General features: G+C 40.4%; 1 protein-coding gene across 7 annotated transcripts in view; it reads left to right on the top strand.

Moving 5' to 3' along the window:
- Positions 1 to 12891, top strand: part of Ctdp1 (CTD phosphatase 1) — a 102339-nt gene that overhangs the window by 48740 nt on the left and 40708 nt on the right. For 3 of the 7 annotated variants that reach the window (XR_015443018.1, XM_004861914.4, XM_021242124.2), the window contains exon 11: positions 8157 to 8319. The exons of the other annotated variants lie outside the window; for them this stretch is intronic. Coding sequence is in view for 2 of the 3 variants with exons in the window: in XM_004861914.4 (XP_004861971.1) it covers positions 8157 to 8319 (163 nt within the window). In the remaining variant the exon portion in view is untranslated. The remainder of the gene's footprint in view (positions 1 to 8156; positions 8320 to 12891) is intronic. 7 annotated transcript variants of the gene reach the window in all.

Here is a 12891-nt window from a genome sequence, read left to right as displayed (position 1 = left end):
AACACCACATGCATGCTGGTAGTATGGAAGTCCAGGTTCCCTTTGTGACCTCTGTTGACACGTGATATTGGAGTGGGGGTGTCATTGTTCCTGGGGGGCACCTGTGGGGGTCCACATTACCACTAGAGGATGATGAAAGTCCTGGCTCCACTGGGCTGCCTTGGCGCTGCCACCTGTGCAAGGAGTGAGAGGGCCCCTGCTGCTGCCCAAGGAGGTGGACTTCAGGTTCCCTCTGTGTTCCTCCTTGGCTTTCTGTTGACCAGGGGCATTGGTGGATTGGTCTGGAGTGGAAGTACATTATCTGAAAGATCTTTAAGACATCACTGATTAATTCTTTTAACTATTCCAAATCAAAAAGGAATGTGATTAGAATGGCTAATTCTACATTTTTGCGTCTCTCTCTGGCTTAATATTTGTCCCATTATGCTTTATTGTCTTGGAGTGGTAGAAATACAAGGAGAAACCTGGCCTTCCCTTGATGTCACAGGAAGAAGAATAACCTTGCAGATGCCATCAGAAGGCCCGGAGAGTCCTCTTTTTATTGACTGATCTGTATAACATCTTATAGGTGGAGAAGCATGAAAAAAGCCAGTCCCTGTGTACCTGGCAGCCAGTCCCCCTAAACTGGTCTATTGCTGCTGCCAGACCCACGATGGCCATGGACCTACAATGGCTCCATGAACCTACAATGGCTCCATGGACCTTTGAAGATAACTCTGCCCTGGTTGCTTTTGATAGAGATGGCATTCTTCTTCTGACATTTCAGTTATTTTTTTTGTTTTGTTTTGTTTTTTGTTTGTATTAAATTCTTTTACTGGTACATTGTAGGTATACAACACAATTACGTTTCTCATTGGGAATTGTACCTTTACATAATGCATCTTAGTTCTTATTTTTTCCCCATTCCTAGCCCTCCCTTCACGCCCTCCACCCTTCCCTATTTACAAAGACCTTATTTCCATTTTTTCCATTTCTCATCATTTTTTCCTTTCCCTTCTTTCCTTTCCCCTACCCCCTCACTACCCCTACCCCTTTGGACCTTTTCTTCCTATTTTACATTATCGATTATTCATTCTAATCATTGGTACATTTTAGGTATACAACATGATGACATTCGTCATTGGAAATTTGCACCTTTACATAGTCTCTCTTGGTTCTTATTTTTCACCCTTGCCCAGCCCTCCCTTCCAGTCCTCCCTATTTACAAAGATTTTGTTCCTATTTTTCCGTTTCCTCATATTAATCCCATTCCCTTCTATCCTTTCCCTAGCCCTCCCACTTCCTTCCCCTTTGCCCCTTTTCTTCCTATTTCACATGACCTATTATACATTTAGTCCTTCTTTACACTTTCAGTTTCTCACACCAGAGAAACTATGCGGTATTTACACATGTGTGTCCTATTTATTTCACTTAAGAGTATCGCCTCAATGTGCATCCACTTAGCTATAAATGTCTCTAATTTCTCATTTTTTATGGCTGAGTAGTACTCCATTTTATTAAAAAAACCAAATTTTCTTTATCCAATCTCCAGTTGATGGGCATTTGGGCTGTTTCCAAGTTTTAGCTACTACAAACTGTGCTGCTATGAACATGGGTGCACATATATCACTGTGGTATGATTCTTTTAATTCTTTGGGGAAGATCCCCAGCAGTGGAATAGCAGGGTCAAATGGGACTTCCAGTCCTAGTTCTTTGAGGTATCTCCATACTGATTTCCACAGTGCTTGCACCAGTCTACAATCCCACCAGCAGTGGAGCGGGGTTCCTCTTTCCCCACAGTCCCGCCAGCATTGGTTATTGGTTGATTTCATGAAAGCAGGCATTCTTTCTGGAGTAAAGTGGAATCTCAGTGTTGTTTTCATTTGCATCTCTCGAATGACCAGTGATGTTGAACATTTTTTCATGTATTTATTTGCTATTTCTACTTCTTTGTGTGAGAAATGTCTGTTCATTTCAGATGTCCATTTTTGGATTGGGTCTTTAAATTTGGGAAGTCTGATCTTTTTAAGTTCTTTATAGATTCAAGATAGTAGACCTTTGTCTGAGGAAGAGCAGGTGAAGATTTTTTTCCCACATTGTGGGTTGTCTCTTCACACTGCTGGTGGTTTCTCTTGCTGTGCAGAAGCTTTTTAATAAGAAGAGATCCCATTTGTTGATTGTTTGTGCTAGTTCATGGGCAACTGAGGTTTTGTTCATAAAATCTTTTCCTACACCAGTGTCTTAAAGGGTTCTGCCTAACCTCTGTTCCAGCCAGTTCAGAGTTTCTATTTTAATATTTAGATCTTTAATCCATTTTGATTTTAGTTTAGTGCATGGTGAGAGATATAGGTCTAGTTTTAATCTTTGGCAAGTTGAAGCCCAATTTTTCCAGCACCATTTATTAAAGGGGCTATCTTTCCTCCGTTGAGGGTGTTTGGCTCCTTTGTCAAAGATGAGACGGCTGAGTGTGTCTGGCGTTGTTTCTGCATCTTCTAATGTGTTCCACTGGTCCTCAGGTCTGTTTCTTTGCCAGTACCATGCTGTTTTTATCACAGTAGCTTTGTAGTATAGTTGCAGGTTGGAGATTGTGATACCCCCTGCCATGTCTCTGTTACCTAGAATTGCTTTTGCTATTCTGGGTCTCTTCTTGTTCCAAATGAATTTTTGGATTGTTTTCTCGAGGTCCGTGAAGTATGCTGCTGGGATCTCAATTGGAATTGCATTAAATCTATATAGCAGTTTTGGAAGTATGGCCATTTTCACTACATTAATCCTTCCTACCCAGGAGCAGGGGATGTCTGTCCATTTTCTGATATCATCTTCAATCTCTCTTTTCAGAGTGCCATAGTTTTCAGAGAAGAGGTCTTTGATTTCTTTCGTTAGGGTGATTCCTAGGTATTTCAGTTTTTTGGATGCTCTTGTGAAAGGAATTATTTGCCCTATTTCTCTCTCAGTGAGTCTGTCATTGGTGTAGAGGAAAGCTATTGATTTTTGTGTGTTGACCTTGTAACCAGCTACTCTACTGAATTTGGTTATTAAGTCTAGAAGACTTCTGGTGGAGTTCTTGGGGTCTTCTCTATAGAGTATCATGTCATCTGCAAATAATGACAGTTTGACTTCTTCATTTCCTATCTTTATTCCTTTTATTTCTTTCTCTTGTCTAATTGCCGTGGCTAATGTTTCCAGAACTATATTGAACAAGAATGGTGATAGTGGACATCCTTGTCTTGTTCTTGATTTTAGTGTGAAGGATTTCAGTTTTTGACCATTTAGTATGATATTGGCTGTTGGTTTTTCATAGATGGCTTCTATCAGTTTGAGGTAGAGACCATCTATTCCAATGTTTTGTAGGGTTTTTATCATAAATGCATGTTGGATTTTGTCAAATGCTTTTTCTGCGTCTATGGAGATAATCATATGGTTTTTGTCCTGGGCTCTATTGTTACAGTGTATTACATTGATTGACTTGCATATGTTGAACCATCCCTGCATCCCTGGGATGAATCCTACTTGATCAGGGTGTATGATCTTGTTGATGATCTTCTGCATTCTATTTACCAGTATCTTATAAAGGATTTTTGCATCCATGTTCATTAGTGAGATTGGCCTATAGTTCTCTTTTTCAGTTGGGTCTTTCTCTGCCTTGGGGATCAAGGTGATGCTTGCTTCCAGGAATGAATTTGGGAGCATTGCTTCCCTTTCAATTTCATTGAAGAGTTTAAACAGTAGTGGCAGCAGTTCCTCTCTAAATGTCTTGTAGAATTCTGCAGTGAAGCCATCAGGGCCCGGGCTTTTCTTAGTTGATAAGTTTTTTCAATTTCATTGGTTGATATTGGGTTGTTCAGAATTTTTAGGTCTTCTTCGTTCAACTTTGGTAATTCATATGTATCTAGGAATCTGTCCATTTCTTCTGTGTTTTCCATCTTACTGGCGTATAGGTTCTGGAAGTAGGTATTGATGATCCTCTGGATTTCTGCTGGGTCTGTTGTCATTTCACCCTTTTCATTTCCAATTGCATGGATTTGGGCCTTTTCTTTCCTTTTTCTGACAATGTTGGCTAAAGGTTTGTCAATTTTGTTGATTCTTTCAAAGTACCAACTCTTGCCTTCATTGATTTTTTTTTGTATCATTCTCTTAGTCTCCATTGCATTGATTTCTTCTCTGATCTTTATAATTTCCTCCCTTGTATGAGCTTTGGGTTTGTCCTGCTCTTCTTTTTCTAGAAGCTTGAGGTTCAGCATCAGGTTGTTTAATTGGGCTCGTTCTGTTTTCCTAATATGTCTATTCACTGCTATGAATTTCCCTCATAAGACTGCTTTCATTGTGTCCCATAGATTCCAATATGTTGTATTGTCATTGTCATTTAATTGAAGGAACTGTCTGATTTCTTCTTTAATTTCCTCTGTGACCCATTGTTTATTCAGAAGTGTGTTGTTCAATTTCCACATGTTTATGAAATTTTTTGAGTTTCTTTTGCTATGGATCTCCAATTTCATCTCACTATGGGTCTGATAATGTACAGGGGATAACTTCAATTCCTTTGCACTTACTTAAACATGTTCTATGTGTGAATATGTGGTCTATTTTGGAGAATGACCCATGTGCATCTGAGAAGAATGTGTATTCTGATTTTGTGGGGTAGAAGACTCTGTAAACATCTGTTAAGTTCATTTGTTCAAGAGTTTGATTGAGTTCTAGTATTTCATTGCTTATTTTTTGTCTAGTTGATCTATTTATGACAGTGGGGTGTTGAAGTCCCCCATTACAATTGTATTAGTGCATATATGACTTTTCATGTCCGTTAGTATTTGTTTTATATAGTTGGGTGCACTAGTGTTTGATGCATAGATATTTATGATTGTCATCTCTTCCTCTTGGATTCTTCCCTTTACAAGGATGTAATGTCCTTCTTCGTCTCTCTTAATCAGTGTTGGTTTGAAATGTACTTGATCTGCAAAGAGGATAGCTACTCCTGCTTTTTTTCGGGTTCCTGTTGCATGCAGTATTGTTTTCCACCCTTTCACTTTCAGTCTATGAGTTTCCTTTTGAATTAAGTGTTTCTTGTATGCAGCATATTGTTGGTTTTTGCTTCTTGACCCATTCTGCCAGTCTATTTCTTTTGATTGGTGAATTGAGACCATTAACGTTGATGGTTATAACTGAAGCGTATTGACTTGTCATTGCCATGACTTTTTCTTTTTGTTGGGTTCTCCCCCTTTCCATTTAATTTCTTGTCATGCCAGATGGGTTCATTCTGCTTTGCTTCCTGGGGTTGTGATCCTCAATGTCTGTTCCTGGGATATTGTGTAAAATTGTTTGGAGTGCTGGTTTGGTATTCACGAATTTCCTAAGGTGCTCTTTGTCATGAAAGTATCTTATTTCTCCATCCATTTTGAAAGATGGTTTTGCAGGGTATATCAATGTGGGTTGGAGGTTGTCTTCTTTTAGGGCTGGGAATATGTCATTCCAAGCTTTTCTTGCCTTGATGGTTTGTGTTGAGAAGTCTGCTGTGATTCTGATGGGCTTTCCTTTGTATGTGATTTGTTTCTTTTCTCTGACTGCTTATAGAACTTTGTTCTTCTGTTGTGTTTCTGGAATCTTAACAATTATATGCCTATGTGTAGATTTTTTTTGATCAAGGCTATTTGGAGTCCTATATGCCTCCCTTATCTGTATGTCAAGCTCTTTTCCCCTGCTTGGGAAGTTTTCTGCCATTATTTCTGTGAAGAGATTTTTTTATGTCATCTGCACTCTCTCCTGTTTCTTCATTGAGCCCAATTAGTCTTACGTTATTCTTTTTTGCATCATCTAGCAGTTGCTGGATTGATTTCTCATGTTCCCTTATAATTTTGAAGCAATTTTTCTTTTCCTGATCACTACTTGGAATGTTATCTTCTATATCTGAAATTCTGTCCTCACATTGGCTCATTCTGCTGTGTAGACTTTCAATGGAGTTTTTCATGTCCTGGAAATCTATTTGCATCTGTTTTATGCATTCCATTTGTTTCTTATGTTGGGATTCCATCATGTTCCTGAGCTCCTCTCTAGATTTATTAATCATGTCTTGCAGTAGGGGCACAATTTCTCCTGTTATCTGAGAAATTATTTCTGATTTCATTTTTTCCAGATCCCCTTTTGTTGCCAGTTCAGTGGGTCCAGGTGGTTGAGTATCAGAGTGTTCCATCTCATTTCCCTTTGGGGTTGCTGTAGGTGATCTGGAAGTCTGGTTTTGAGACTTATTTACGTGTTTTCTCATTTCGACTGGGGCGGGGGGCTGTTAGCGCCTGCACGGATTACCTCCTCTGAGCTGAGTGAGGTGGGACAGGGGCCGGGAGCAGCAGTAGGGATGGTGACCCAAAAACCCTTTCCTGTGGGCTGGGAGCAGCCGGAGGGATGGTGGCTGGGAAACCCCTTCCTCTGGACCAGGAGCAGTGGGATGGTGGCTCAGAAGCCCCTTCCTCTGGGCCTGGAGCAGCGGGACAGAAGGTGGCCCAAAAGCCCCTTCCTCTGGACCAGGAGCAGTGGGACGACGGCTCAGAATCCCCTACCTCTGGGCCGAGAACAGCGGGACTCAGTACCTTGGTCTGGTGGTCTGGTGTCCTCTGCGTCTTTGTATTGTGGAATCAGGTGGCTGCCTGTCTGCAGCGGGGTGATTCGGTGTCTTCCGCGCTACTCAGGACCTCGTTAGGGCGTGCACAGACCTGCCTGTCTGCAGCGGGGTGATTCGGTGTCTTCCGCGCTACTCAGGACCTCGTTAGGGCGTGCACAGACCTGCCTGTCTGCAGCGGGCTGATTTGGCCTGTTCTGTGCAACTCAGGACCTCAGTAGGGCATGGGCAGACCTGCCTGTCTGCAGCAGGGTGATTATGCGTCTTCCGCGTTACCTGACATTTCGGTTATTGTTAAACTATTAACTTTTCTAAAAAGAGACCATAATATATTTGTTGTGAGCAAAAAGAAACTTTTTACTAAATGTGAGCTTTGTTCACATTTGTCTTTGGAGCAGTGAGTGTCAGGAGCAGACGATGATAGTTGTGAATGCCCAGTGTTGGTTTGGGCAAGTGAGTTACTCATCATGTTAGTCCTTTGTGATTAGCTGAATTTTGACAAAGATAGGAATATGGATATATAAAATCAACTTTAGAAAAAGCAGATCACATTTTTTAGATTTTTGGACAGAAAATCTAACCTTCATTGGATAACATTTGATTAGCCTAATATAATTGTGTCTTTTAAATTTTGTAACCTTGAATGAATGCCCTCATTTTTCTTCATAATGATGAGATCTTGCTGCCTTGACTTTAGTGTCTGGAGTAGCCCAGCCTATAGCCCAGTGAGGCAGTGTGATGCTACGTACTTCCTCATCTCGCCCTTCCATCTGTCAGGAATAGCTGTGTCTCATTAAAGGATATACTATACTACAGTTTTACAGAGATTTACCTTATGTTCTGACAGTCACGAACATGTGTGAAAATGTATTCCATGAGAGTTGACACATCCAGAAGAAAGTACTTATATAGTAATAGCCAGTTTCAAACAGAACTGAGATTTTTACCAATAGGAAAATTGGTGCAAAATTAGTACATTGATGGTTCTAGATCAGAAGCATCCTTGAAATGGGGTTCATCCTTACTAGCTGATCTGTCCCACTGCTACTCAATGAATATCTTAATGTATCTTTCCTGTCCTCTGAAAAGATTAATTCCACTCCATTTATGTCCTCTTAAGTCACCACTGCATTTCTGGGGTCTGTTTTATCGCCTGTATAGGATATAATGTTGCGTTTGTTTCATTTTCTTTAATGTCTTATGGCTCTTATGACTTCACTTGAGGGTAAATAATACTTTCCAGTGGCTTCTAGAAGGCAGTTCATCTCTCTCAAATTTTGCACTTGTTCTAAAGTGAATTGAGCTAGGCAGATGCCGCATGGACGGGGCTATTTGCTGGTGAAGGGAGGTGAGTGTGAGCTTCCATGGGGCCCAGAACTGGCCCACGGAGGAGGCACAGTGTGTTGAACATGTCAAAGATAGCAGGTGAGTGTCATCACAGAGCGTCCTGCCTTTCCATGAGAACATTCTCTGTATTTGTGGCCTAGCTCAAGAGTCAGGGCTCTAATGCAGAGCTGGAAACATGCAATCCGACTGCTTTCCTCATGCGGGACTATGACATTCCTTTCAGAGCTGTTCTGCCACATCAGCAGCAGATGTTTGGTGAAGAGCTCCCCGATGCTCGAGATGGAGAGCAGCCTGGCCCTGCCAGAAGAAAGCGCCAGCCCAGTATGTCAGAGACAATGCCGCTGTATACTCTTTGTAAGGAAGACTTAGAGAGTATGGACAAAGAGGTGAGCAAGCGCCGCGCAGGACTCAGGCAGTGGGCAGTGGCACTCCCAGGGAGGCTGCTGTTTGCTGGGCATTGGAGGTGGAACTGAGACAATGTGCTCATGCAGAAGTGTGTGTTCTTGGGAGATAGCAACTGTGGCTTTCCTAGGTTTCCTATTAAAATGGAGCTGTAGTGCATTAAGTGATGTATCCCCGGAGTTTGGCATTAAGAACACTAACCGCTGGGCTTGGGTCCGTGACTGAGCTCTCAGGCAGTTCTGTGCTTTTTTCTCAAGTGCATTGGGTAATATCTGGAGACAGTTACAGTTGGCATGACAAGGTAGGATGCTTCTGGCATCCATTGGGCAGGAGTAAGAGGTGCTGCTCAGCACCTACAGTGTACAGGATGCCTTGCAAGGGAATAGTCCCATGAAAGTCCATGGGGCCCACTTGGAGAAACCCTGGATTTCTGTGTTTTCTGGTGAACATAGATTTTAAACATATGCACACACAAATTATGACTACCAATTTCTTACTCTATCATTTTATAATACTGTATAATTTTAGGCAGTGCAAGTAGAATTAGTTTTTCAAATCTTGTTGGAATAATACTAGAACTCTTCCATATCCACTTGAATTAAGCCTAAGTACAGTGGAGATTTTCCATAGGACTGAAAACTAAACTAAAAATAATTTTATAAGTCAATATTGTTGTCCGTCTCCTGGCTTTTATTTTAAAACAACAGACTCAATATTACATGACTTGATGCTCATGTGCAAAGCTGACTCTGTATGACTCCTGTGTCCCATGGCCCGTATTCCTGTCGTCATTCCTCTGGGTCACTGGTCAGCACTTTGATGGATTTCACACCTTCCAGCAATTTTTCTGGCAAGTAGCCTGTGCAGTGTCATTCTTTGACAAAACGTATTGCCTGCTGGATGTTTTGTGAGGGGTGGTCTGTGCAGTGTTGCTCTTAGGCAGGCTGCTTTGAAAGGACCACTGTAGAAAAATGGGTCTTGGGCCATATCTGTGAGATTCTACCCAGCCCTCTGGTGGACAAAAGCTACTATTAACTCAAGCCTTTGCTCCCTTCAGATGCATCTGCATCTGCAGCTATCCATCTGGCATCATTGCGCCAAGGTCAGGAATATTGTTTTTGTTGGATGTGTAACAGAGAGCATTTAAAAAAGAAAACTGTTTTTGTTTATTTTTAACAATAGCAGAAAAATACACATAGTTATATATTCGGTATAGAATCTCATCAGTAACAGATTTTCCATCATCTTCAGACAATAGTTTGCCTTATAAAGATTAAACCCTTTTTTTTAGGTTTGCTGAATTTCTCTACTTGCCATTTTTCTGCCTTTTTGAATATCAGTTGTTTTTGTTTGACGAAAATATTTTTCTATAAGAATGTTCCTTGACTGCTACTACTTTGCCTCCAAGCCCCAGATAGCTTGATAGGAATAGCACCTGCCTCCTGCTGTGCATGACTAGGAATAGAGCTGATAGACCCTGATCTGCTCCTGCCTGGCCCCCACTGTCATGTCACAGTTTCCTCCCTGGCTTCCTAGTTGAGTCACAGCTTTGAAATTGCTTTCAGAAATAAAAAATAACTTTAAACCTCAGATTTGGCTCCTTAAGATGAAGTGGAATTGAACAGAGAAAGACTCCTGCAGTGGATATGTCATCTACAAGGTAGAGGGGCAGATGGTAATAAGGACCTGGAGGAGACTGCCCCCAAGTGGCACTGTTCCTGAGCTTCCTCATGATGGAAGTGGCAAGAGAAGACAACACAGTGATAGGATGCTGCTGGTTTGGAGATGACAAGGGCCAGAAGCCGAGGACCATGTGACCTCTAGAAGCCAGAAAAGGCAGGAAGGGAGGGTATCCTACCTGAGGGACCCAATCTGCTGACACAACATCTTAATTTTCATCCTATAAGACCCACGCTGGACTTCTGGGGGCCAGAACTGGAAGATTGCACACTTGTGGCAGCCTTGCGAAAGGTCCACACAGCTCCTCCTTGCCACCAATTCCCATCTGGCTTCTGGCTTCAATTATGCTTGTTCCCTTGCAGACTCCCTGTTGAGTCAGACAAGGCAATCCTACCCCAGATAAATCTCCTTTCTCTCTGCTGGACTCTTCCTTTACTGAGTCAGTTGTAGCTCCTGAGACTTATGACCACTTCGGGCACCTAAGAGGAAGGGTCTTTGAGGACTACACTCATAGTAGATAATAAGAGGAAGAAAATTGCTTACTCAGAAGCAGTCTGTGTGTTATGTCCTCGTGGGGACTTGGTACATGAATATAACACATCTCACTTCTTTTTTATCCCCTTCCTTCTCCCATCCTCCATCTCTTTGTCTGGTTCCCATTTGAAAAACTTCTCCTTATTTTCTATGTATATCTTTTATTTTGCTCTTTATTTTTCTTTTAGGTTTCTCATATTTAAAAACCATACAATATTTAAGCTTATATATCCGAATTATTTTATTTAACCTTATGGTCTGAAGATGCAAGGTGTTTTTCTACAAATGACTCATGTTTATCCTTCTTTATGGAAGAGTAGTATTCCATTGTGAATAAATACCACATTTTTATCCATTCATATGTTGGTGAAAATAAAGACTCCTTCAAAGATTTAGCTGTTATGAATTGTGCTGTTTAAACATGGGTATATACATAATTACTATAATGTCTTTAACTTTTTCAGGAAGATACCTAGAAGGAGAACAGGTAGGTTGAATGGAATTTCTAGTGTTTGTATTTTGAGGAATCGCCACACTGATTTCCATTGTAGTTGTGCTAGTTTATATTTCTACCAACAGTGAAAAAGAGTTCTATTTCCCTGTACCCTACCCAGCATTTGATATTATTTGATTTCTTGAAGATAGCCATTTTTTCTGGAGTAAGATGGAATCTCAGTGTTGTTTAAATTTGCATTTTTCTAAAGGCCAGAGATGCGAACGTTTTTTTTTTTTTCATTAAATTTATTGGTACATTTTAGGTATACAGTACAGTTACATTCATCATTGGGATCTTGTACCTTTACATGACGTATCTTGATTCTTGTTTTTTCCCCATTCCCCTGCCCTCCCTTCACCTCCTCCACCCTTCCCTATCTACAAAGACTTTGTTTCCATTTTTTTCCTTTTCTCATATTTTTTCTTTTCCCTTCTTTCCTTTCCCCTACCCCTTCCACTTCCCCTACTCCTTTAGACATTTTCTTCCTATTACACTATCAGTTATACATTCTGATCCTTGTTTATACTTTTAGTTTTTCCACACCAGAGAAACTATTCGGTATTTACACATGTATGTCCTGTTTATTTCACTTAAGCGTATGGCCTCAATGTGCATCCACTTAGCTATAAATGTCTCTAGTTTCTCGTTCTTTATGGCTGAGTAGTAATGGTGATGGTGAATCTTAAGCTCCTAGAAAAAGAAGAGCAAGACAAACCCAAAACTCACACAAGGGAAGAAATTATAAAGATCAGAGCAGAAATCAGTGCAATGGAGACTAAGAGAACAATACAAAAAAATCAACAAATCAGAGTTGGTTTTTCAAAAGAATAAATAAAATCTATAAACCCTTAGCCAACCTTATCAAAAAAAGGAAAGAAAAGGCTCAAATCCATGCAATTAGGAACGAAAAAGGTGAAGTCACAACAGATCCAGCAGAAATCCAGAGGATCATCAATACCTACTTCGAGAACCTGTGCTCTAATAAAATGGAAAGCACAGAAGAAATGGACAGATTTCTAGATACATATGTATTACCAAAGTTGAACGAAGAAGATATAAAAATTCTAAACACCCCAGTTACAATCAGTGAAATTGAAAATGTAATTAAAAATTTACCAACAAAGAAAAGCCCAGGTCCTGATGGCTTCACTGCTTAATTCTACAGGACATTTAGAGAAGAAGTATTGCCATTACTCTTTAAACTTTTAAATGAAATTGAAAGGGAAGCAATATTTCCAAATTAATTCCTGGAAGCAAGTGTTACTTTGATTCCAAAACCAGGGAAAGACCTAATCAAAAAAGAGAACTACAAAAACAAAAAAGAGAACTACAGCCCAATCTCCCTAATGAACATAGATGCAAAAATCCTCAATAAAATACTGGCAAACAGAGTACAGAGGGTCATGAAGAAGATCGTGCACCCTGACCAATTCGGATTTATCCCAGGGATACAAGCATGGTTCAACATACATAAATCAATAAATGTAATACACTATATTAAGAGTCAAGGACAAAAACCATATGATCAACTCAATAGATGCAGAAAAAGCATTTGACAAAATTCAACACCCATTCATGATGAAAACCCTGCAGAAAATTGAAATAGATGGTCTTTTATCTCAACTTGATAAAGGCTATGAAAAACCAGCAGCCACCATCATACTAAATGGTCAAAAACCTGAAAACCTTCACGCTAAAATCAGGAATGAGACAAGGTTGTCCACTATCACCACTCCTGTTCAATATAGTTTTGGAAACGTTAGCCACAGCAATTAGACAAGAGAAAGAAAAGCAATAAAGATAGGAAATGAAGTTAAACTCATTATTTGCTGACAATATGAACTAC

Source organism: Heterocephalus glaber, unplaced genomic scaffold (assembly GCF_053883595.1).
Source record: "Heterocephalus glaber isolate CG9 unplaced genomic scaffold, H.glaber_assembly_v1.0 deba00000331, whole genome shotgun sequence".
Lineage (NCBI taxonomy): Eukaryota > Metazoa > Chordata > Mammalia > Rodentia > Bathyergidae > Heterocephalus > Heterocephalus glaber.
The sequence above is the reverse complement of the archived record's forward strand: the minus strand, read 5'-3'. Positions and strand labels throughout refer to the sequence as shown.